At 33.0% G+C, this 27,996-nt stretch overlaps 2 protein-coding genes across 4 annotated transcripts in view; one reads left to right on the top strand and one right to left on the bottom strand.

The window, feature by feature from the left end:
• Positions 1-27,996, top strand: part of LOC115234743 (acidic leucine-rich nuclear phosphoprotein 32-related protein-like) — a 65,973-nt gene that overhangs the window by 8,215 nt on the left and 29,762 nt on the right. The gene's annotated exons all lie outside the window — the stretch shown is intronic.
• LOC115234741 (insulin-like growth factor-binding protein complex acid labile subunit) lies at positions 124-17,249 on the bottom strand. 2 transcript variants are annotated; one of them, XM_029806049.1, is made up of 9 exons: positions 17,083-17,249; positions 5,457-5,727; positions 4,846-5,150; positions 3,529-4,118; positions 2,973-3,315; positions 2,522-2,887; positions 2,114-2,287; positions 1,816-2,032; positions 124-1,655 (listed from the first exon to the last, which is right to left on the bottom strand). In XM_029806049.1, the coding sequence occupies exons 2-9, from the start codon at positions 5,712-5,714 to the stop codon at positions 1,251-1,253; spliced, it is 2,658 nt and encodes an 885-aa protein (XP_029661909.1). In that variant the 5' UTR covers positions 5,715-5,727; positions 17,083-17,249; the 3' UTR covers positions 124-1,250. The 2 variants fall into 2 exon arrangements, with proteins under 2 accessions (XP_029661909.1, XP_029661910.1); XM_029806050.1 differs by lacking the exon at positions 17,083-17,249 and adding an exon at positions 6,930-7,100.

The following is a 27,996-nucleotide window of genomic DNA, read 5'->3' as shown; positions in this document are numbered from 1 at the left end:
AACAAGTTAACGAAGTATTTTTCGTTTCTAATTGCACCTTCTTGATTTCTAATATCTCTATAAGTATCTCTTTTTTTAAATGCTCGCTTTTTTTGCAACATCGATTAAGACGGAAAATAAACTTTAATTTTACTTAATATTTTATTAAAACGATATTTTTTTATTATTACAAATGTTATTTACAACATATATATAATAGTGTATAATAATATTTGCGCAGCGACACAACATTTTGCAAAATGTTAATGTCGTATGTAAGTTTACGGACCTCCGCCGGATAAAAATATTGTCACCATAAGTAATTGAAAACTATAATTATTTATGGTAGTGTTACGTGGTACTGTATTGGCATATATCACTTTGATTGGATATCTTAAAAAAAGCTCTGTTTTATCTTGTTTTGTATAAAATTTTGCATTTATCATACGCATAGTTCCCTCATTCATCCATCATCGATCACCAATTGACACATTTTTGCTCAAATTTTCTACATTAATTTTCAATATCAATATTATTAAGTTATACCTTTATAATTTCTGTATTGGCTTATATCTTTCTATAAACAAGCAGTACCGTTTAAAAAAATTTAAATTAAACCTTGAAATTCGCCTGATCGCTGCTTAAGCGACGAGTAAAGTTATAAGCTTTAAATAAAATCTATAAATAATAAGTACTTTGCTATCATTTCCATATACATATAAAGGGATTCATGTTCTGAACTGATTGTAAGATATAGCATTGCAGCTTATATCTAAATTATTACTTCTATCAGGCATCGTCTTTGCGTTAATAACGATAATAAACGTACTTATATATTAATCGCTATTTTTGTAAACTTTGAAAACGTGATAAAGCTCAAAAACAAGATGCATTTCGATAAATCGTATACATTTTTACAAGGTCTAATTAAATGCTGACAGTTATATTTGTTTTGATTTTGATATCTTTTCAATAGAAATGAAAACTTACTGATAAGATCATATGTATGTATATTGTTACCTATGATCAAACAGAGAAGAGTCTGCCTAATTTTGTTCTAATTGGAAACCGTAATTAATACATATTTTTGCGAGAAAAAAATCGCTTTTTCCTCTTCTCGTATCGACTTCGTCGTTCAACCAATAACAGTCTGTAAAGAATATCTCTTGATTTGCGAAAGCGACGCAAAGTAGTTTTCGGCGGTTAAGATGAATCACATCGGTCGGTCGCTTCGTAATTGATCACTTAATTAATCAGGAAACACTTTTTCTTTATACACTCTCTGGCACGATTTTATCGTAATGGAAGGTGCTGCTGGAGTAGAAGCTACCTCGTTTCGGCATGTGAGGTGTGGCTATTTCTTCCTGCAGGGGTTTGTAGACCAAACCGCAATTCTTATTGTCGACCAGACCTTGACGAAGGATCATAGGCGGCCTGAGAACGGGGCCACGTCCTCGTTTGTTCGCCAAACAGCAAGCGATGCGCGCTACCAACAGGAACACGACCAAAACGAACAAGACAGTACCGGAAACTAGCCAGATTTTGAAGCCAGGTCTCAAGTTGTACCAAGAGTGATATTCCGTGGTGATCCTGAAGTCCTCGTCGTACTCCTGATCTTCCAAGAATCGCGGGTCATCGGCATGTATACCATGATCAATGTTCAGCTTGAGAAGCTCCTGTAACAAATGCATTTGACATTATTGCGTCATTGTTTCGCGATGATATTATCGAGATTGAAACATTATAATATCTCGAAGAAATTGAGGATAATTAAAGTACATAAAGGATATTTTCAACGGGCATGTTGCTGAGAAATGTTACTCGCTATCGTCTTACCTCGTCCTTATCGAGCTCGTTTGTGAGTGTGAGTAGAGAATCGGAGTCATCTGGGATGTCGAGAAAAACGTCCTTTGGTTGTATGTTTTTGCCAGGAGCCTGTCTAGGTGGTGGACCATCCTCGATTCCCTCACAAGCTATCTTTGCCAAATCTGTCCATTGACTGATGCCCTTCGAATCGGCGTCGTCGTCAACATCAGCAAAATCATTGACATATCTATAAAAAGCATCATGAGATATTGAGATAATTCTTGTGTAATATACAAGCTGGGGACAATGAATATGAATATTTACTAACCCAAGTGTCTCCGTCGGTGTAACACCGCGATCGGTGAGCCATTGCAGAGCTTGATTAAATTCCTCGTCACAATTTAGAGGATTGTGCGATAAATCTAGACCCGACAGTTTTGGCGTAGCTCTAAGTTCTTCGACAGTGATTCGTTGTAAAAGATTACCGCGAACCGACAGGAATCTGAAAAGGAACGAAAGCATGAAATACACTGATTAATAAATATCTTAATATCTTATTTGTAAATACAAAAAATTTTATTATGGCGAAATTTCTGTTTTTATTAAGAGGAAACTTTAAATAATCCTCAAATTAAAAAATTGATAAAAGATTATATGTATATATATAGAAGAGGAAAGTTATGTAAGAAGAGTTATGAGGATTATACGGAAGAAATTTTATTTCTTTAAATCTTACCGAAGACTTTTCAACGGTACTCTAGCTTCGCTCCAAACACGTTCGAGGTTGCAACGACTCACGTCCAGTTTCACAAGTCCTGGTGTATTCAAGAACGGCGTCACTTGCAGTGTAGTCAATGGATTATGCGCGAGACTCAGCTTGTTCAAACTCTCGGCACCGTGGAACATTCCCGGTTGCAGAGTAGAGATGATATTATCGGAGAGATCCAATTCTCGTAGGGACGAGAGGCGTTCCAGGAGTCCTATAGGCAAACTGCTTAGACGATTCTTCGCGAGATTCAATCGAGTTATCGCCGGCATTTCGTCAAATGTGCCCGGTTTGAGATTATCCAGGCCACAATTCGCGCATTCAAAACGGAAGACGCTGTTAAATAACGATAATTATTGATATATAAGATTTGCTCACTTCTTATATTTTTTAAATATAATAATAGGCTGAGATATTTTACCTAAATGTATCGTATACCAAGCCGTAAGTTTTGAAAACTGGTAAAGTTTGTAAAGTGGGATTATCATTCATCAGCAGAACCTGTAATCTCGGATTATCTTTGAAATGATGCTCCGTTAACGAGGAGAGCTTGTTGTCACTGATATCAAGATGTCGCAATTGATCGAGATCGCTGAAAGCGTGTTGGTGAATCCTTTTCAGATTGTTCGATTTGATATATAGTGTGTCCAATAATGGTACGCCATTCAAATCCTCTTTGGCGATTACTCTGATCTTGTTCCTCGAAGCGTCAAGCGTCGTCAGTTTTGAAGCACTTATGGTGGCCAACGTCGATAGATTATTTCCTGAAAGTAATTTCTTCTATATTAATCAGTGTTTCTCAACAATGAAGTATCCGATCTTAGTTTATTCATCGGCATCAGCAATAAACCGATAAAATAAAAATCTACTTAATTATTTCTCTGTTAAATTCAATAATTAGTTGCACACTTTGTCTTGCACACTTGCGCTTATTTTCTAATTTAAATTATATTGCAAAAATATGGTCATCTTTTTACCAGCGACACGAAGAGTTTGTATTTCTTTGCCAATGAACAGATCGAGCGGAAGCTCATTCAGAGTATTATCCGAGAGGTCTACTTCCATGAGCGAGTCCAGCGAGTCAAAGATCGCGCTATCGATTTCTCTCAATCTATTGCCGCGCAGATTGATGTAACTGAGGCTTTGCATCTTGGAAAAGGCGGTGCGTTTCAGTCGTATTATACCGTTGTTCGAGAAATCGAAATCATTGATTGATGATGCATGCAACAGGTAGTGCTTTGTCGGCTTCGTATGTACGTCGTGCATGTGTTTCAACATGTTACCGGAGATTGTGAGTAAACTGAGCTGCGTGTTGTTCTGGAAGGTATTCGGATGGATATCGTGAAGGCCATTGCGCGTCAAGTTCACCGCAAACAGATATGTGATGCCGTTAAATGCAGTACGATCTAGCTCGTCTATCTGCGTGTCGACGATGGCAATGGACTCCAATTGCTGGAGACCGCGAGCTCGCAGGGCATTCGGTCCTAATTGAATCGGGGGGGCGTTTTCGATTCGCAGATGCGCAATGCCTGGTCCGAAGGCTTGTTCATCCACTAATTTGGTGCATCTACGGATAAAGGGGAAAGGGAAAATAAAGATAATTATTGGAAAAAATTTGCATATCAATACTATTTGGTTACGTATAATTGCTATAAATGTAATTGCTATAAATGCAAATTAGTAATCATATGTTTGGCATTAATGAACGGGATTTAATCATTCTAGGAAATATTTTGTGAGAATTTGGCAAAAGACTATCATGCGGTTCTATTATATAGCTAAAACTAAATGCGAATATTTTAATTTTGGAAAAATTTAGAAAAAATCTAAAGGAAACCGTTATAATGTGATGAAATAATTATAATTACTGTTACATTCGTCGTAATTTTTTAAGTATCTCATATATTATGTATTCATGCTTATATCTTCAGGTAAATTGCATAAACAATGACATTCAAAGGATCAAGATCGCGAGATGCATAAAGCAAAAATGGAATATTTATTCGATTACGCGAGCAATTTTTAAACGTCGCGCTCCTTAGTTACGCGTATCTGGCGACTCGTCGCTAACGCACGAGCGGTGAGTGGGGGGCAATAGGCGTGAGCCACGGAATCGGGCCGAAATGTGCAACTAAATCCGAGCACTGTTTTAATGTGAAGAAATATGTTATAATAATTGCTCTCTCTTTCTGAGCAGGAAATGGTCTATCAGTGAGCTCTTTATCTACCGTCACACCAAGGGATGTTGTTATTCCGTTATATAATAATACGATTATAGAAGCTATGAAACATACGTGGCAGTCATTGCGGCGGCGTATTGCCCTGCGCATTTGCAATAATCAGGACACTGCGTCATGACTTCTTCGTCATCGTCGTCGAGCTCCGTATCCCCGTCTTCATCGTAGTAGTCCTCCTCGTCGTTTTCATTTAATTCCTCGTCATAGATTGCATTGTCGAATTTCTTGAATTCTTTATTCTCCGTCGCAAGTTTCACTTTCTTTGTCGTTAAGTTGCTCGGTTTAGCAGTCGTTTTGATTCGCAAATCTGTATGGTCTCTTTGCGCTTCAGCCTTCAAGGTCTCTGCTACCTCTTCCTGAATCTGCGTAATCGTTTTTAGTTGTGATTAAAAGCACAATAAAGATCAGATTGAGACTAACTGTATTCCAGGATATGACATATATATATATATATATTTGATTTTTGAAATTATATTTGATAGAATAATTTTAATTCTTTAACGTAAATATATTATAATTTATGATCTCTTAATAATTCATGTAATAAAAAAGTATTCGGCGAAATTGAATTTTTCTTTTAATACGGGAAGATACGAGAGACTGACCATTATAATTTGTTAAATGATTAAAAATATTATGCAACGTTTTTCATATAATTAAATACTGACCTTGACATCGGAAACATCTTTGTCTAAAGTGCGAATCTCCTGCATCAATATATTCTTTATATTCGAGAAAGGTCTGGCATAATCTATAAATTTGCTCTGCGTCGTCGACTTCACAGATTCGGTAGTTATCGCATTCGCTTCATTGCGAACAAACTCCGTAATAGTAGGTGAAATCGAAACAGTACTTGTGGGCACGCCATCCGTGACAGTAGTAGCCGCCAAGAAGATGGTCAGCAGCGAAGCTGCCGAGATTTCCATGTTATGGCGTATTCTGAAAATGATCCAATTTTATTACTGGACGATAAAGATATTTTACGAGATCTTTTAGGATATTTTAGGAATTTTTTTTACATGTCTATTAATGTATCTGTGCTTGTCAATAATTCCGACGCATGCTATGATCGAAAATATTGACATAATGAACTTTTGTTATATTAGAATAGTCCACCATAATTGAATAACTTTAATTACATATTGGGTGAGGGGCCATATAGTAAATGTTTTAATTATTTTGCAGTGAAGGTTATTAGTGAACAATATACAGAATGGGGGAATAGATTTAATATTTTTTACATAATACATAATACATATAATTATACAATACAATTATAATAATTCTAAATAAATATGTATAAATAATTTTATAAATTTCTAATAAATAATTATAATAATTCTTACACAGGGCGAATTTAATATTTATTCAGAATTTTTGTAAATTTGAAAATGTTTGATTTTACAAGAATTACTAACTTATTCTTTATATTTTCTATAAATAATTAAATACTTTTTCTTAGTATATAATTTCTAAAATCTATGGTTCCCATAAGAAATGCACCATTTTTTAGCCATTTCGTGTAACATGAAACTTTCTCTCATTCTTTCTCAAGTAACATCTGGTGGCCAGTTTGTGAAGGCAAATGGTGCTTTGTTAGACTTCTCGAAACGTTACTGAATGATAGACCGAAAAATGGACAATGTACAAAAATTTAAAAGATATATAAAAAAAATTAATATTACTAATTTTTATAACTGTTTGTACGCCCACAATTTAGAATACTACAAATATACTTTTATATTGTCATGTTGCATGACAAATCTATATTAAAGTTCCAAGAAATCGATTGCTACGTCGGAGTATCATGTTCATACTGCAATCAAATACAAGAGAGCGGAAACTCTTACGATTCCAAATAAACAAAATGATTTTTTCTCAGAATAAAACTTCCATTCGCTATTACAATTTCTTATATTAAATTACGTACGCTTCTCTTGACACTCTTCCAAAAAAAAATAATAAAAAATCAAAATAAATAAAATAATTTAATCAATTTCTATATTACTTATCGCGAAATGTTAATTCTTTTTGTACACAACGCAGTCCATAAACTCTGAGATTCCGCGGAATTATCAAACTGTCAAACATTTGATTAAACAATGATAATTAAAAGTTCTATCATATTCGCGAAAATATACCTTTATTCCGATTCAAGGGAGGCTGTATTACACGAGCTCGAGGAACAATACAAACTGCGCTCTGTTCGTGATATCAGAGATTTTAGCGGACGCAGTTGCACCCGATGTAGCACTGTTACTGCACAACGTTCATGCCCCACCTACGAACGCTGACGTTAGATAACCGTGACGGTTTGCAGACCGGAGCGACTTCTGGCACGTACGTGAATAGATCGGATTCGGTGCGAACTTTTCGACAGAAATGAAAACGCGTGACGAATTCTAGTTTGACGACTGCAAAATCAGAAAGTATTCGAAGAATGGAAAATCAGAAATATTGCGCACCAGTGATTATTGAACAACCCGCAATTATTATTGAACACATTAACGATACATTGGGCAATTATTGTTATTGCGCAACATTATCTTAATATGTCTATATATGATGAGATGAGGAAGTATTTTACTTGGAAAATAGATATCTAATACGTGATTGAATAATGTTTAAAATCACGTTGATAATGTTATAAAATCCCGATGCTATATGTCTCATTATCTTATATTTTTATACAATTTTAACGTTGAGACCAATCATTAAATTACTCCATTTACAGTTACATTTATGTCAAGGGCGCTATCTTTTTTGCAGTAGAAAAAGAACATAATTATCATTATAATTATTATTACAATAAGAATTATTCTAATTACGATAATGTCATTATAAATCGAATATTATATCATTTTCATGTAACTCTTGATTATTAAACACAAGAGGAGATCTTTGTTCCTTTTACAGGTATATTTAGTTGTAAATTTGGTGAGAAGGACAATATCCTAACCGACGTGAAGGAATATTATTGTCTTCAAAATTTATTCAACTGTTGCAAAATATTATAACATATGCAATCTTAATAAAGAGCTACAATTTTATAAATAATGAACGATAGAAGAAAAAAGAAGAGATTTGCGAACATTTAACATTTTTAGAGTCTATATTTCACTTATTTTGGAATTATTATATAGCGAGCAATTCGTACAAATATTACACAAGTATATTCAATCGATGTATGTTTTTACATCACGTACTTTTTTATCAAGAGTTGAGTCCGCTTAGATACGAAGATCGATTTTCTGATTGATAGCTTTTATCAGTCACGATTTTCAATGTTTTTCGCTCCTGAGGTGTGTTACATTATGTTAACCGAAAGATCTGTTCGAAATGTCGTAAGTACGCACAAGTACACAAACGAAAGTTCTTAAAATGGCAAAAAATTTTCAGATAAACACAGATTAGAATTGCGTAGGATGAGTAAGCAGGATGAGATCTTTGAACTTTATAACTTGCAAAGTCTCGCCTTTATGTCGCCAAACAATTGATTTAAAAAAAAAAAAAAAAAACGATTTATGCTACATCCCTTTCATTTAACACACGATTTTTACATCGCGTTGTTAAAATTAATTATCATAAACATGAAATTTGACAACTTTCATTTATAGAGGTGCATCCCCTATATTTAATAATGTATACAATATATATATTATTTTATTATGAAACATTGGTAAAATTCTAAAATGCGCATCTATTTTAAAATTCACATTGTTATCGCTCGCTTAGATGTCGAACAGGCTTATTTATATTGTATCTTAATTTTCATGTTCCTCCAGCTGATCTGACTGAGCGCAGATTAAATGTGCATTAATTCCTGAAGCGGAATTTATACGAGTTGCTGCGTCGTTCTTACGCTCTCTTCTGCGTAAACAATTTCTTGGCGCGGCGAACTATTCAAATGGAAGTGTGCAAAGAATAGTTATCACCGATACGTATATCCTACATAAGAAGTACATTAGTATGCGGTAGAGAAACGTCACAGAGTGACATGCAAATGCTAAAATCACGGAGTTATTTTTGCGTATCAGAAATACGGGAAACAATTCTGAATAGTCTTGAATTAGAATTGCAATTAAAATTGAAAAAGCAGCGCGATAAGACAGACAATATTTATTTAACGATATTATTTCGGTAGGCGTATTTGAGTGAAAATCGCGCGACTAGTTATTTTATTTCTCGGGAAATTTACAATACGTGTTTTAATCAACCCGCTGCGCAATAATCACTCGAGATGCTTCTCGTCTCTTGAGGACAATGGAGTTATCTTACACTGATGCCTCTCGTGTTTATCTCACTCGGTAACATGAGTAATCACTGAGGTGCGATTTCACGAGAGTTCGTTGATATTTATTCACGTTACTCGGTGATTTCTTTAAATTGTATTGTAATCGAACAAAGAGTAGGATTTAAGATTCCCTTCGATCCCTGGAATGCCATTTTAAATCTCGGTTACTCGATCGAATAATCTTCACGAATTAAGAGATTCATCTTCGTGTTTGACATCTGCGCCAACATCAGTATTTCTTGTCGTCTCGGCTACTTCGTAACACGTTCCTTTGAGATCAACCGAAAGAAAATATTTAGGAAACGTTTTTTTCCACAAAAATTCAGCTTTCTTCCTTTTAGCGTCATATGGAGCCTTTCTTTGTTGAAAGATTCAGTGAAGAAATTGTTCGAGAAAAAAATGGTCCGCCGTTGTTAAATGGAATACAAAACTCCAGAAGATCGAATGCGTAAAGTGAACAAACATACGTGTGAATGTGAGTTTAAGAGACGGAAGCTAAGTATAGGGCCCGCGAGTTCCATCTGGAGTCTTTGTTCGATCTCTGAAAGATAACTCGGCGGAGTTTGGACCAGGTAGTGTTACTTGCTCCGAGGCAAGGCAAGCGCAGGTGGTCGGGTCCCTTCCTTTAAGCCCTAAATTGCCGGTGGGTCCAGAAGCGCGGAGCGGAAGATCAACCTGATTCGAAAGAGGCCTCTCAATAAATCTCTACATAAGCTGGCATTTTTTCGAGTAAGACAGCAGATTATGTAGATAACAAGAATGCATTGCGTGGAAATAACGCGCCAATAGAGAGTTAAAACAGAAAATTATGAGAAAATATTCTTGGAAGAATTTTAAGACGGAAGTTAAAAATGAACTTGGACGTTTAAAAGGATTTCGATTTAGTTAAGCAAGCAAAATACTGATTATTTTTATTAAGCTTAAAAATACTTGTACAGATAAACTCCTGTTGACAAATATAATTTTTTAAAGAATTCTTATTTTTGTTCACGAAATTCTAAGATATTTTCGATATATGTTTTGTCACATTACTGGTTTGACATATAACTACATCAGAAAATTTTATATATAATTTTTTTATTGAAGAGGAAAATGCCGAGAAAAAAGCCAAGAATAATATGTTATGTAAAGCTTTATGTTGTAGTTATGTCAAACTAGTAATGAGAAAACATATATATATAAATCTTTTGATGCTTTATTTAAATATATTAAACATTAATTAAATAAATAGCTTTTTAAAAATCCTTTTTTTTTTATTTACAATTTTATTTCTATAAAATATTCAAATCAATTATCAAATCAGTTTACCGTGTTCTCTCGACCAAGTTGTTAATGCCTTACTCAAGTATGTAGCGCGATTGGCCGATGGCAACTATGCTGTATTGATCAATCTTTTCTTTTTTATAATAATAATTTATAATTATGCAGCGCGGATAATTTTAAGATTGCAACGTGATTGTCACAAATTGCGCGTTTAAATCCTACACGGAAATCTTACACGGAAAAATATCGATGTTAAAACATGATTGCTTTTGCAGTCTGATATTTTTTGCGATTACCCATACCACTTAATCACATTCCATCGAACGTACGCAAACGTGTATTGCACATTCTTTATGTTTATGTACGACGTGAATGCGCTTCGAGGAGGCGTATTTTGCTTTCCAAATAGAAATTGCACATACAGTCTATCATTTGACGCTTCATCGTGAACGATTGTCATTCACTCAGGGGCTAGCAAACACTTTAGTACTTTTGTATACTATTCGTGTTTTCTATGTTTATTTAATAACAAATAGTGTCTTGTGCTATTAGTCATTTGCGAATTAATAAAAGAATATACAAGTTTAAAAGAATATTATCATCAATTATCAATGATGTAATAATAATAAATTATTTTGCTATTCATTGTATGTAGATGCATATATACATAGTAGTATACATATTTATTATTAGTTCATATAGAAATCTTTTTTATTAGTAGCATTGTACACAAAGAATCTATTCCCAGATTGATGTGTAAAATGTCAGCATCTCTATGTAGCACAAATATGTATAGTCCGAACGGTTTGCGGAATGCTAATGAATATATAATATATGTGCTATTGATTATTATTCACATATGTATACATACACATACATACAACTTTAATCGGCGAATATGTATAAATCGTAACATATATCGTTTTACTCATTAAACGCAGATGTTAAGTGTAAGAGTACATTCTCGTTTTTCTTTTTGTTTTTTTTTGCGAAAACCGGATTCTATTACTCTAATTGTAATGCTCTTGTTTCGTCGCGTCGTAATTGGGACTTATGCAATTACGCGACCGTTGCAATTATATTAATAACGCGAATGCTACAATGATGGATCGCGCGTCTGGTCTCTTCAGTTCAATGGTTGTATGCAAAGCAGATATTAGGTACAATATATTTATATTTAACTTCTTTTAAAACCGTCGTATTGTGATGAATATATTATTGCGCAATTATCCGGTACTAGTGCTGCAAATTAGTTGGTACCGTCAATGTTTCTTATATATTATTCAAAATATTTCTTATTTTAATGATGTAATTTAGATTTCAATTATTACATAGCAAATCTCATTGTAATGCAATTGATATATTATTATTAAGTAATTAACGGTAAAATATTTACGACTCATTTACGTTTTTATAAAAGTAAAGGTAAAATACAAAAATAATATTTCTTTTTAGAAATTATGGAATTATGAAATAAATATATAACTTTGGACTTGGACTTGGATCTGAACTCTTAGACAGTATATCTTTAATTTAATTGTTATTATCAATTTATTTTAAAAATCCAGAGAAAGTTCCACGTGTAAATTAACTTTTTAATTAAATAACTCTTATCCTCTCATATATATAGCTACGATTTAACTCTTAAGAACAGCTCCGCAATTTTCTTTTTGTCGCGAAAGATATCATAGAGTTTTATCTCTTCGTGATATCGGTATATTTATCTCTTGTACTCTGTACTCGAAGAACATATTTGTTTTGTCTCCGGCTGCGTTATTACCTGTTGTAATTTAGTATATAGTCAATAAGCATTATGTGTGCGTTTGTGCATGTGTTCAAATAGCGAGCAGTTGCATCCGTATATATGCCAGATTTTTTCAAAATTCTGTTTTGAACTTCTTTGAACTTTTTCCATCTTTCTCTCTCTTTTCTGTCTTTTTCTCTCTTTCTCGATAATAAAAAAATTATTTTGATTGAAGCAGAGAATAAATAGAAAAGAAAGAATAGTCGGCGAGTTTTTTGATCCAAATGATTTACTTGAACAAAAACTCATAGACTATTTTCTCTTTATTCTTTTTTATCTTTTTTCGCATTATCAGCTTCTTAAAATTCTCTCTTTCTCTAAAAAATCATACTGCACACATTCATATATATATGTACAAAAGTAAGTTCACGAATATATGTATATGAACAGTTTTTTATTTCTAGACATTTCCGAATTGTATTTTCTAATTTTACACAGGAATTTCCTTCGAAAACATCGTATTTCAATTACTTCACTACATTTTCCTCGAGAGCTTTAATTCCTAGAAATCATCGATTAATGATGATAATATCTCGTTAGTATCTAGCTTATTTGTGCTTCTCATGCTTCGTATGACATGGCTTTTTTCATGTCAGTAACCGTCAGCCCGTTGGAGGTCAATCCACGTCGTTGACCTTTTAGGTCTACGTGATTCGGCAGAAGAGAAAGAGAAATGGAAGTAGTGAGTACGGATGATACGGCCACACGTATCGATATTTCGTATTCGATACAGACGAAAGATATGAGGCTGTTCAGTTGTCCGCTTATGAATGATGCGAAGGACAAAAGACATATACGTACTTTGCTCGAATGTAAATACGGCTCATGATATCTTCATATGCTGCATAGAACGCAGATAGAAATAGTACTAAAAAAATCGTGTGGTTCTACAGAATATTTCTGATCGCTCATTTGTTTCTATATTTTAATTTATTTAATTAATTTGATCTGTCCATTGGTAAAAATTAGATATATTAATCTATTTTATTTATGATTTAGATACGCAACAGTTCTATAAAGAACGATTATAAAGAATAACTTTATGAATATGTATATCAGCCTGTACAATTATGCTTCGTTAAATCTTTTGTATTTTGCTGGATATTTTCAGCATACGATATACTGATAAGATTCTGAAACTTAATAGTCTGCAATTATATGTTTCCAATTAGTACAACATTGCGATAATAGAAATTTACCGTTTTAGATTTTCTCATCATTCAATATTATCTAGAACTCAGGGCATAAATTCTATTAAGAAATAAACGACATGTGTGATTTCTAATAAATCATTTACATTATAGTGCCTCGTGATGAAATAATTAATACGATTATTTTTTTTTTTTACTTTGATGTGATTGCGACAAAGTTGGCATTGTCTTTCTTGTGATTCAAAAAGTATGCAGAAACTACTTAATGTTTTCGAAATGTCGACATTGTCCCATCATCGTGCGGCCTCGTCGTAACCGCATGGCATTGAGAAAATCGTTCCGATGGTTCATGTGTCGTGGAACGAAAGTACATTTGTTGCCATGTAGCCTTTTATAGTTGCACATGAATTGAGCCGTGATATCTTCCGGGAGTAGCGTTCTTATAAATGCTCTTTGTTAATAATACTGGAATCATTACTGGAGATACTCAAGTTCGAGTCTCATCGAATTACCATTTTCAGTCAACGAAAAATTAAACTGAGAAAAATGAAATGGAATATTTCTGAAATATTTGCTGAATTATAAAAATGATATTGAATAATGTATAATTAAATAAAAACATTATACCGGTGACTTCAGATGATGATTTTTAATAATTTTGCTGCACTAATATCAGGCATCGTTTGTTAATATCAGGAACACAAAGAAAACGTGTTCGAAGAAAAAAATACGTATGTATATTCCATCGCTCTCGTGCAATTTTTCTCAGCAGACTGTTTCTCGATTAGTAGTAGATCGATTCTTAAATTTTGATTTATACTTCCGGTTGATATAGTGATTATATTCTTTTCTTTATATTATTTATATATAAACGATAATAAAAGCATTCACACAATTCGCTAAAAAATATTGCATTATATTATGATTTTTTTAAATAAGATTTATTTTCCCTCCAATTACTTTGTTCACCAGTGACATCCTGAAACTCAGTATATGATCAGCGACACGTATTAATCATTTATCTCTTTTATCGCACCGCATTAATCATCGCATTGATAAAATGCTTAATTGCCGGAACGCATTACATAGAATATCATGTATGTTTTCCTCTTTGCTTGACTTATAATAAAAAAGACAAAATGGTAAAAAGAATGAATCGGTACATTTAATCTTCTATTCGATATTTATGTGTCCGTGATAAATTCGAATAAAAGCGTCCTGACAAGGAAAAGATTTTACGCTTAGCAGCGAGATAATACTATTGAAAAGTATTTTGAATTAGTAATAATTTTTTTAAACGCTTTTATAAATATAACATTTTTTTTTCACTTACACGCATAAATAAAAATATTTCAGTTAATTTGGAGATATTGCAGAAAAATAATATTAACAGGAATCTGATGCATTATTAAAAACAATTTATATAATTGTAGGATTAAATTTTTCAAGAGTAAAAATTTAAATTATAAATTTCTATAAAATAGAAGAGGCATATTCCAGAGATACGTGTATATCTATTATTTCAAATAACAGCATTCAATATGAAATGTGTAACATGACGATCTGACATATTTTGTCAGAGATACGCTATACAGTAGCGGCTTTATTCGCACCTTGACCGTCATCAGGCATTCGCTCGCTTTCACAATCAGACTCGACAGACGCGCAATGGATCTTGTGGTTCTTACACGCAAAAATAGATTATCTGGGTAGACACTGACCTTGCTATTGCGTAATGGCGCGATTCGCGAAAGCACATAATAATAATAGAGCCAATCGAAATACGCCGCATTGTAGTGAACCGAGCACGAGACGTCAGATTTCCGCTTGTGGATAAGAATTTATTTTCTTAAATCAAAGACGGAATCAAAAAGTTAAAAATCAACGTTAAAAATGAAAAGTGACGATATTTTGGAAAACATAATGGGAGGTTCTATAGACTTGATTAGCTCGATATCGCCAATAGCATGTGTGGAATAATATCGTGATAAGAAAAGTGGATAGATAATATACGTCGTGATGCTTTCAGAGTGACCAGAGAGGCCTTTTTCTTTTTTTAATTATTTGCTACTTAGTAAGTAACAGTTGTTATCTTTTAAATTATTACATAATCGACTTATCTACTCATTTTTAATCGATTTTTACTTATTAGCTAAATTAAGATGGAGATACGTTTATACACAAGAATTTAAATATTTATTGGGTGGGTAAAAGCGGATTGACTGGTACATTATTTAACTTTCATATATATCCTCTTGTATATTTAGTGTAATATAAAAAACTTTTTCCTAGTTTTATATGATATACATTTTTGAAAATACATGATAAAATTCTATATGCGGGTTATCTGTTAAATAAGATATGCATATCAATTGTGTATAAATCATGAAATTAGAATATGTTAAGATAAGTTAACACAATCCTTTTTTAACAAAAAATTTATGCCTGCAACTAAATTAACTAATTTTTCAATCTACATATTTATGTTCTTGAATTTTGTATCTAACGATAAGATAATACAGAAAAATAAAAAAGGCTATTCGATGTTTTCGAGATACTACGCTTCGTTTGCGCGAGTAATCGTACAATTTGATATTCGATATTATGCGAAGGATTCACGGATTTTCTCGCACCTATGTGTCTTCGTTTGTGAAACTTATGAAAAGTTTCGTGAAAGTCAATGAGAGAGGTTGGCCTATAATTGAGAATCTCACCGATCGAATTCGTGAATTCGAGATTCGCGCATATATGACGTCTAAAAATACACGATGAGATCACTATATACAAGCGACATTTCAAGTCAATAACCACGTTGCGCTACGAGCGTGCAAACTGCGAATTTTCATCGACAGTGCCGCCGATGCGCAAATATACTGAGTAACAAGCTCCAAGAAAATTCCGCGATCGTTCGCGACAGTTGACATCGACGCGATATCTTCGCGATTGAAATTTGCATTCGATAGTCAGCAGCAGTTTCCAGGTCACATTGACGTATAGGTGAAGGATAGAATCGGAAATAAGAATGACTCGAGAAGACAATGCGTCTGAATGTCATAATTATTGCAAGCTGAAAACAACGAGAATCAGTAACAATTTACGTATAATCCGTGACAGGTCAATACAGCCCCTACAAAATCTTCAAATTAATTAATAACTTTCGAATTCGAATTAAATAATAACTTTTGTGATATAGAAATTTTCAATTTGTTTCAACACATTTATGCGCTTTGATATTTGAGGAATTCCTAACATTTTTATAAAATTGTTATTCAGCATATTTTTTTATGGATGAGGAAACTGCTGATAAGAAAACGCAGGCTTTGAAATTTCTTAGAAGTTACGTGTATTTTATCCTCGTGACACACACACACAAACTTATTCCATTAACGGTACTTTAAAAAATATCGACGAATGTTAAAATCGGTTCGCGTGGTGCTTCGAAATGTTGGCAATTGTGAATATATACGAAACGAAAATGCAAGTCTTGTGTAATCTCGATGAGGAAGAAGGGAAGAAGATAGATTCTCAAAAGTTTGATAAGTAAACCGGAAAATACAAACAGATATCGCGATGAATTTGCAATGTAGATGGTATAGGATAAGATAACGTTCCTGGGATATAATAATCAATGTCATATCCTAACTTAACGTGCTAAAAAATCCTCGGAGAGATCGGAGCCATTTTGACGAGGCGATCGATCGCGTTGCCGATCATTGATCTCACCGTCGTAGCTGCATCGAAAGGGACCCGCGAGTCCATTCTGCGATGCGATGAGTACTCACCTGACCTGCGAGTGTTGTTGACGGTTCCAGAGGAATTTAGGGATTCGCTCGTGCAAGCAGGAAGAACCGGTTCACGTTTTCGTTTATCGTTCTCACGTTTATTGCGCACGACGGAATTTCTGAACTAAAGCGCCTGTCGGAGCTGAGCGAACTATTCGAGGCGTACGGCGTACCTTCCTTCGGAGAGACGGAACGGTCGCAGAGCGTGGGGCCCCAGGGTCGGACGCGCCGATTGGTTGGGCTAATCCCCTGGACTTGTTGGTGGGTCTTAGGTAAAAATTATGCTGACAGGTGAGCACCAGTGCGCCACCTGGAAAAAGAATGAGCTGAAGAATGAGCTGAAAGAGAGAAAGAGAAAGAGAGAGAGAGAGAGAGAAAGAAAAAAGAGAGTGAGAGAGAAAGAGAGAAAGGTTGTTGGCGTCATGGTTGCCGATCGACTGCGTGGGTGTCGATGCAACAGCAAGAGGCTGCGATCCGGTTAGAAGGAAGTACATGGATGACGGGAACGAGTGCAGATCATGCAGATTACGCGAGAAATCTATTTTCGATTTTACGGCAATGAGAGACCGATGTTTTTGTTGGCTGATTTTGGAGTCAACGATAACGAATTAGATAGACACATGGATGAAAAAAATTATCTTTAAATTATACTAAAAATTATCAACAAGAAATTGAAGAAAATTATTAGCAACATAATTGCGTAATTACAGAGATCAGGCTATCGCTATAATAATTAATAATATATATCAATAATTCTTGAGGGTAAAGAAAAGTTGAGGATAAAGAAAAAAAAAATATATATATATAAATTAATAGATTTATTTTACCCCAAAAAATAAATTTTTTAAAGACGATTAAAGATGATAGTCGGATGATAATCACAGATAAAATAATGCATCTTTTATATATATCTACATACAAACGTTAGTTTAAAGCCGAAAGGGTGTGACATATAAACGGTGATAAATCCTGAAAATATTATAGAGATAAGATAATAATAATAGAGAGAAGCTATTGGTGCGAATCACGATGAATGTTTTATATATTTTTTGATGTATGGTAAAATATGGCAATGTGTGCAATCCGTGAAAAATAATTATAATGTCAAAAATATTGGAAAGTTAAAAAAATTTCTTTTTATTTTAGCGTGTTATTCTTTCTCTAATTACATCAAATCAATTAAGCAATTTATAATCACACGCAACAAGCTACATTAGATATTAATCCGCAATTATGTTAAATATTCTTCTTTTCGTCTATATTAAATGTAAATGTGGTTTATAATTAGAAACTTATATACTATCTAAAGTATGTTTTGATAAAGAAAATACTGTTTATTCAGATATTATTACGCTAATAAAAAATTGTTTATTGATTTAAACAGATCTGCTAATTTATTATCAATCAGCGTAATATATTCACAAAGTGTTTTACATATTCGAGAATATTTGAAGCTAAGGCATATATGAGAGAAGCAAAAATATAATATTAAGTTTATATTGCATTATATACGTAATTGGAACAAAATACACTTTAAATGAGCTATGACCGTTGTTTTCTTTCTTTATGACAAAATTATCTGAATTTTTTTACGTCAAATTTAGTATTTATACACGATACGGTAAGGTACTTAAAATAGGTCAGATAAGATAATAATTTTGCAGCTATCACAAATAAAACTGCTATGCCGCGTTTAGTTTCTACTCAATATAGTGTTTGATTAATTAATTTTATATTACAATAGTTTATTATATTACACAATCGTATTGTGTCAATCTTTTATATAATTATTTTAATTTGTACTAGATCTATATTCTTATTATATTGTAGTAATAAATAAAGCATAATGCCTCGCCATTTTATTGTGTATTTGTGTGTGTGATAGGGAGAGAAAAAAAGAGAGAAGAAGTGGAACAGACAAAAGATAAGATAAATAATACTTTTATATACAACTCTGGAAAAAATAAAAATTTGTCTTTAAAAAATAATTTAATGCTAATGATAATTGTGATTACACTGTAGGAATAAACTTTTACTTATTGTTAGTATGAAACTGCTTTAGCATGCCATCTAGTATTTAATCCTGTAAAATATAACGTACGCATTGTTGGTTAGTTTAATTTCTATAAATTTTCTAAGTATTTCTTTCTCTAAAAAATTGGAGTAGTTAAAAAAAAATCAGATTATAGCTTTAGAACATCGAGATCCTATTCTTCTCAAGACATATAATAGATTTTTGAAAAAGACAGATTTCTAACAAGATATAGATACAGATACATTACATTTATCTGTATAAAATTTAATAAATAACGATATTGTTATATATATAAGAAATACCACTTTTGAAAATACAATTTCGTTTTACATTGCATAGGCAATTACCTATGAACAGTTCAAAGATTCAATATAAGCTCTTTGCATAATGTAGATACTTTTGTAAATGCCATTATTTGTTAGCAGATGATCTCGTGAGTCTCCTCTTTACAATCATTAAGGTACGCTAAAACAAAGCGTACATAAAATATGAGATCATCAGCGATATTTCTTTATAGAAAAATATGCAAAGTGCATATAATAGCCTTGAGCGATATGCATTTGTCCGTCGATAGGATGGAGATCTGTAGTCACTATAGGATACAAAGTGAATGCTGTCCTCTATAGAATATGGGAAGAATTTGAACCCAATTGAGAACATTCTCAAACATAATTTTCTGTCTACCTCTTGATAAAACAGAGAAGTGACGTAACTTTATCTGACAATCTTATCTCATATATTTTTATTTGCATTAAAAGATATCTCGCACAAAAAATGTTTTATTTATTACTAACGAAGAAGATGGAGAATTAATAGATACACAAGGAGATAAGAGCAAGCAGAAATATTACAAAATTTTCTTATCTAGCAAAGTGTCTTTTTTGAAGCTTCAACTGTAGTTTAGTTTCTGTTGGTGTCTTGTATCGCATCACCAACCAAAAAAAAAAAAATGTTTTATCTGGTTTGAACACGTTATCATGTATCGTCCTGTTATCTGATAAGAGATTTTATATTTGCGCATACCACTTAGCGCCGACAGCGATGTCGTTAAAAGCAACCAGAAGTTCATATTCGTATGATTCAAATAATTTCTAAAACTCGTTAGAAGGCAACGCAATCTCTAATTATGTAAATTAATACAATGCCATGTATTTTTAAATATGCAAATACAACTACATTTTTATTGATTTTATTATATTTCAAAACGGAAAAGATTATTTGACGATTAATAATCGTAAAATAATAGTTCCAACTAATTATGCATTGCCGCAAATATATTTTTTCTATCTGATAAATTTTTCTCTTGCTTATTTTATACTTCGTTAGTAAACTTTCAGACGAAATAAATAAAAAAAAAATAAAATAATTTCTACGTTCGCGATATTGATTTTTGAAAAAGGATTAATAAAATATGAAAAGAGAAGTTTGAGATGTAATACTAAAAGTTGATGTATTAATATAATCTTCTCTATTCATATATTTATAATGAATTGATTAAAAGTGTTAGAGTCACGAATTTTACAGACTTGATTACCTCAATATTTAAAATCTTGGAATTATATTTTTATATTTTCTATAAAGCTACATATAACATGAAAATATCCCCAAGCTTGTAGTTCCAGATGCACTATGCGTAAATTTTCTTTCAAGGGTCTATATCAGTCATTAAATTTTTCCTCCTCCTACAGGCCATCGGCAGCACATAACACAATGCGTCTTTTCGTTCTCCTCTTCTATTGTATTGTGACATGCAAATATTTAATGACCCCCTTTCCTCGTATAAAAAGAAAAGCGCCGCGTTTACGTGGAGATGAGGACAACGGAAAGGGTCGTCGCAACAGGAAACGAAGCGCGACAGCGAGAGTATCGCACTGTGACGTTGAAATGGCGATCGATGATGACAATTTATTTATGCTTCCGAGAAAACCATTCTCTCGTATTGTCTCCTGCGGCCACAAAATAGTCCCACGGGTTTAAGGCCCCGACCTCGGAGTTCTGAATACTTATTGAAGATCACTTTGACCTTGTTTCGATACGATATTGTACAGGCTGTATCGAACGCTGTATCGATGCATATTTTAATAATTGCTTTTTTATCACAACAATCAAAGTTAATTATTTCAGACACGAGCAATTATTTGTCGTAACTTTTTCATCTTTTTTTTTTTTATCAACCATCTCTAAACCTATTTCAGAAAATTGTAATATGTTTTTTTACACAATTTTTTTCACGTCTATATATGAATGAAAACAATTTAATCGTCCGCGACGCATATTGCTCAATGTTGCGCTATTCATTCAACGTAAATCTAAATAACACGCTTCCTTCTTTTTTATTATTTTTGACAGAGTCACTACGAATCTTTCTTTTTTAAGATAAATGCAAATTTCGAAATAATTAGCGACTTTTTGTTTACCTTATTTTATTATTGTGTGCGAGAATAGTCAAAGAGTATGCAGTTGTAAAAACAATCTGTAAATTGAATTGAAATATGCATGTTTGTAATGTTATCGTGAATATATACACATACGTATCGGCAGTTACAACTTGCAATAAATCCCGCTTGCTGAAGTTTTAATGTGCTGTAATTATTGCTGCTTCGTTTTCTCCTTCCACGAAAAAAATTATCATAGCTTATCGATTATTTTAGACTAAAATTGTGCTAGATGTGCTACAATTATTATATACGACACATTTTTATCGTGATATTTTTCTTATTAGACAATTAAAATGCGGTATGTCAACAAGATAATAAAATACGAGACATAAATTATTACATCGTTAAATACGTGAGAAAAACCTTCACAATTAATGCAAAATCATGATAATAATTTAATTGCTTTGAATCCATATTTATCATTATCGTTGCCTCGTTCGCGGTTATAAGTATGATATGAAGAAATTTAATTTACTCTCGAAAGAGATTAGTCAGCAGAAAGATAGGTGGCAAAAGTTCGCGTTCTCGATACTATTCGATTATATAAGTATAATTGTGCAAGTGTGTATACGGTATATTTTATGTTAAAAAAACTTCCCTCATGTTTTTGTTCTCGCGCGTCCGTCGCGACGGACATGTTTTCAATCGTAAATTTTACTGAGTAAGCGTCTCATTTGCATCTACATGCATCACTCGCACATTACAATTTATACGGGCTTTTTTCAGAGCATGCATACCGACTGGATCCGACCGTAGACCGATACGATAAGGATTTCACTCGGTGGTAGAAATCGCTGCGTGCTTACGCGCCGCGGATGCAATATCTCATGTTGCATATACCTAAATTGCAAAACCATAGGTGACGGAGAAGAGATAAGAACAGACAACACTGCTCTGGCTGCATACATTGCTAACCGCACCGTGTAGATTGCCGATTGTACACGAGATAGAATAAATTGGAAACCGGTCTCGGTTTATAAACTCTAACAAATAATGATACACCGCACGTACGCGGAAGCACATTTTATTAAAGGATTCGCCTATCTCGATAATTCGCAATCGTCTGAATTGGTTTATCGAAATGAGTAACGTTATACAATTTTAATTTTGGAGACGTTATTATAATTTTTAGAATTATTAAAAAAATGATAGTAACATTCAAAAGTATACAAATATTTGTATAATATCTCGTTTGAAATATACAGAGAACGAAAGTTTTATCGACTTATAATGTCTTATTAAATGCAGATAATGCTTCTGAAATCTCGGAAAAAAGATTATATTTCCTGATATGAGTTTTGCGTAAGTATTTTACAAGAAAACTTTTTTAAACATTTTTATAGAGTTGTATCTCTATTTTTGTGTGGATTTAATTAATCTTTTGCGTTTCATTAAGCTACCTTGTCAATAAAATTTTTGGTTAGTGCGATTGTAACAAGCTAAACTAAACCTTTGCTCGTACCGATGCAAAGGCAAAGTGCACTTCTTTCGTGCGAGATAATTTGCGTTTATTATGCATGCACATGCTGACAATAATAAATATTAGAGTGGAGAGTATGAAAAAAAATATGATGTATAATATGGATGAGTATGAAAAAAAAATTACATCTGTACTATCTAGTCTTTCCTATCTTTTCCTATCTTCATTTTAGTATTGCACGAGAGATTGACAAATGGACCAATGTGATAATGTTCGCGCAAAAATAATGTGGTTTCGTGTAAATTCTTTTTAACGTGTAATATTCAAGATATGTAAACTTTGGTCTCTAGTGTAACAGTTTTTGATTTTGTCTATCTTATCTTTTTATGCTTAATTTCTTTGCTACGATAGAATTTGACAAAAAAGAAATTGCGATATCAATATATTAAATATTAATTAAATATAATTATTTATTATTAATTTATAATTATTTATTATTAATATAATTATTTATTTATTAAGCTTATCATTGAAACGAGCTCTGATTAACTGATCTTTTCTAGAAATACCATAAAAAAGCTTAATAATTTTAAATATTTTGCAAACATTTCAAGCCATATATAATCAGATAGCATATTTATAAAAAAATAAGATACTTAGCATTTTTCGGCTAGTTCTTCTAAATTAAATCCAACTAACGGTTATTAGGTTAATACGAGCCGTTAAAGACAGATGTACATGCTATAAAGTACCTCGCAATACATTCTTGCATTCTTCTCAGATTCTGAGGACCTGATAATTATAAAGATAGTAAAGATCAAAACTAGTATTGCGAAAACTCATTATGCGAGAAGAACATGATGCGAAGTATATTGCGGAGTACTTTATAGCACCTGTGCCTAACGGATCGTATTAACCTAATTACCGTTACTTGAGGATATGTATCCAGATTTACATTATTTATCGCTCACAATTATGACGCTTATATGCGCGTATTGTCACAGACAAAAGAGCGTTGCGAGAGAAATGGCAAGAGATTCGCGGCGTTTGCGACGTGACAATGTCATTGTCAGCTGACGATTCGCTGCGGCCGTCGAAACTCGTCATGTCCGGGAAGTTGGTCCATTAACGCATAACGTTCTCGTGCTAACGCCGTCCGTACAGAGAGAGAGTGTGGGTGTATCGTAATACCTTCGCGCGATGCCGGCACTTTATCGGCTCATTTGCAGCGGTGGTTCGTTTCACGAGAGTTGGGAAGGGTAGCAATTGCATCTTTACACGAAAGCAGATTCGTGAAAAGCCACGGAAACCTGTCAAGCAATTTCTCTCTGCTTTTGCTACGCATATATAGATCCGTCTTATTATTATTACTACGTATGAATTATCGCGTATTTATATTTTGATTTTTTTGACTTATTTGTCGGCTGCAAATCTTATTAATCCGTTAAATATAATCGTGGCTGATTTTATCGATATCTTTTACTATTAGGATACTTTTATTGTATAATATTCGTTGTCATAATATTTATATTCAAATCCGCGCGAAACGAAAAGGATACACGCTTGTAAGATGTCCGCGATATTTGCGCACATCGCGGACGAGGCCATTCCGATGTTGTAATTGTGACATGCAGGATATGAAGTTAAATGTGACTAAGAAAACAATATGATAATTTTAATGTTATTATAATATCACGGCGATTTCTCGACTTTTTATGCTCTAATTAGATTTTTTTATAAGATATCAATGATGAACGTTATCAATTAATCAATATTTCATTTTCTTCTACATAAATCACTTTTATTAAAATCGATTCTGTTTTTGTATATTATGTTATATCTGTTACTATATAATTCACAGAGAAGATTTATTACAATTTGATATTCAATGTGAATCAATTTAGCAAAAAATATATTGCAGTTCTTTAATATTCAATGCAAAGTAACTTGGTGATTAAATCTTAAATATTAAATTCTGAAGTAAATTAAAATTAAATGTAGATTTCATAATTACTTAACTAATATATCTCTCATTTATTTTTAATTTAAAAATTGGATAGATCACAATTTTGCAAGATTATTAATTGTTTCATTAAATATCTTTACTTTTAATATATATCTTTTTTATAATTGTAGTAAGTAATGCGACATGATTCTATGCATATTTTCTCCTTTTCTCTCTCTTTCCTTTTTTTGTTTTAAAACTCAACTTTCTTAAGAAATCTGTAGCCACAGGGTAATAAAGCAGTCAATCTTTCTCTGTAAATGCTCAATAATTCATTAGAAGATATATATTATTATCATACCTTATCAAGCGTATTGACAATTGTTATGATAAATTATCATTACATTATGATTAATTTCCAACATGATATATTCGCAAATCAAAGAGTTTTCAAGGTCTTTCTGAAACAGTATAGCTGGTAGAATATGTTTTAGAAAAAGAAAACGGGAAAACGAAGATATATGCTTGTGACCTCTTTGTCATTAGACTGTCGCGTGCGAGAATATGTTTGACACGACCGGTCGCTTTGAAAGAGCGAAAAGTCCGGCAGCATCCCCACTATTGAAAAGAGCTGATTCACTTTGGATACGCGCCGCGCTACTTTCTCGTCAGCAGGTGTTTGGAAATCCCCAAGGTGCAAAAGAGTCATGTATGAAATGCTGGTCGAGAGACGTATAATATATTAACGAGGTCAGTATAGAGATCGAGATGAGTCGCCACACTGGATGAGCGAAATTCTTTCTTTCTCAGCAACTGAAAAATATATAATGAGATTACCGGATTAACTGTTGACGTTTTTTTTTTCGCGGATCTACATATTTTCTTAAAAATTACGATGAACGATAAATGATGACCTTGCGTTCAATGATTGTAACAAAGATAATAGAGCTCTCCGGAATCATCTGGTATCCCGCACTTGTTTCACGTCTCCGTTTTATTAACAAAAGGCGCGAGAAGCTTAATTCTCCGAGAAGCCGCATTTAATGTCGCGTGTCTCGTTGCTATGTAATGTACGTAATTACGTGCAGTTAACGTGAGTATGCGTCGCACGCGCGTGCTCGGTATAAGAGTGGTACGCGTATCCTGACATAAAGACGGCGTATCCGTAATAATTGACGAGTATCCCTCGCGAGAGAAACGACACGCTATGTAAACATCGATTTGCGTCGATCGCGGGGTATATAACGTCGGGCATGGTGTATTATAGGTGCCGATATCTATCGCGTTATACGTTACGTGTGGGATGCATAAATGAATTAATATACTGCACAGGAGGCATTTGCCTCGCAAATATACAAATCGCGTGCAAATTGGATAATTTGCGCATTAATTATGTACGTGGATAATTAATGCGTAACGCGTTTTCGTTTTGTTCGTAATTGCTCGCCGGGCGATTATCGGGCGCGATTAACCGCTCATCATTAACTGCATGTGAGATTATTAATGGGAAATTGACATAAACGTGAATTCGTTTAATTCGATTGGTTCCCGCCTGATCATGTCACATCGTGGCATACTCCCAATTTGCTGATATCGACTTTATTCAATCAACGATCCAGTTAATACACATATTTTTCTTATTCGGTTTAAAATAATTAAAAACAGGAGATTATGGCCGAGAGTTCAAACAAGATAGAGTAATCATTCGAATTTTTTTTTTTTTATACGGTTAATGAAATCCAGAATTTAAGTAGATAATACGTTATTGTGATAGATGATATTGGCTTTCTATTTTTAAATTGGCTATATTTAAACGATTCAGATAATTACATATCGCAATATATAATTATTTCTCCAAATATTTTTTTTCGAGATTTAGTCTTCTTTGGTTTATTTGGCGCGTTAATAATCTGGAATAATATATTATATAACAAATAACGTATGCGGTAATTACTGACTGTGAAAGATAAACGCCGAAAATTTTGTCACTCCGTTTCATGCTCGAAGACTTTGCAAGGTCAAGTTCAATCGCACTAATTATTGAGAGATCACGTGTCAGATTGATTCGGCCCTCGCCGTCTTTAAGACTGATAAGACGAAGAGTGTATCGTGTTTTTGCGATGAAGAGAGCTGAACGAAAATATTGCGATTGCGTCGTGCGTTCAGTCCGTGATTACTTGTTGTCACACATATCGAGCGCAACATCGGACATCCACTACATACTTCATACACGTATCATATTGTAAATTTTTGTTTATGCTTGACGTGGATATATATATATATATATATATAAATATCTATTTTACATAAATATCCATTCTAATATTTCTCGATATATGTATTTCTCACTGCTAAAGCAATCTCAACTTTGTTGTGCTATCAATTTGCAGCGCTAAATATAAGCGTCGATTAATGCAAATTTATATATCGTAAATAAATCGGAATGTTAAACGATGACAGTGTTTAAATCTTCCGGTTTGTTTATAGCTCTTAATGACGATATAACTTATGATAGCAGGTTTTATTGTTTGCTAAGAAGCGCTGGAGCTGATCCATATATAACATATTCTTCCATGAGATAGCAATTTTTTTATGAATCTGAAATTATTTCTTGAATAATTAGTATTCTTTTAAATCTATTTTTCTGCTGATAACATCGCGAAAGCTATACATTGTGACGGGTATCGTTATCGTACGTATATACATTGCAAACCGGATATCTGTAAAAGACTTGTACTGCAGTGAAAGCACTGAAAACGGTCATTATGTACGTGTTTATCAAAAACATGACATTGATAGTGAATTTGCATAGTCGTTCTTGTGGAATAATAATCACTTTAATGATTTAGATTCGAACTAACTTTTTCTTCTTGTATATTGTATAACATTGATAAATTGCATGCTGATGAACTTAAAATATTCAGAATAGTAAGATTTAGTTTTTATATCTATATTTCTTCTTATTTTTATACTCTTTATTATTTATTCTTTTAATATTTGCTATTCTAAGTGAAATTATTCTAAGTAAAACAATTCCTATTATCTCACTGGATACAATAATTATAAATTATAAATT

Source organism: Formica exsecta, unplaced genomic scaffold (assembly GCF_003651465.1).
Source record: "Formica exsecta isolate Colony F162 unplaced genomic scaffold, ASM365146v1 scaffold201, whole genome shotgun sequence".
In the NCBI taxonomy this organism is placed as follows: Eukaryota; Metazoa; Arthropoda; class Insecta; order Hymenoptera; family Formicidae; genus Formica; species Formica exsecta.
The sequence above is the reverse complement of the archived record's forward strand: the minus strand, read 5'-3'. Positions and strand labels throughout refer to the sequence as shown.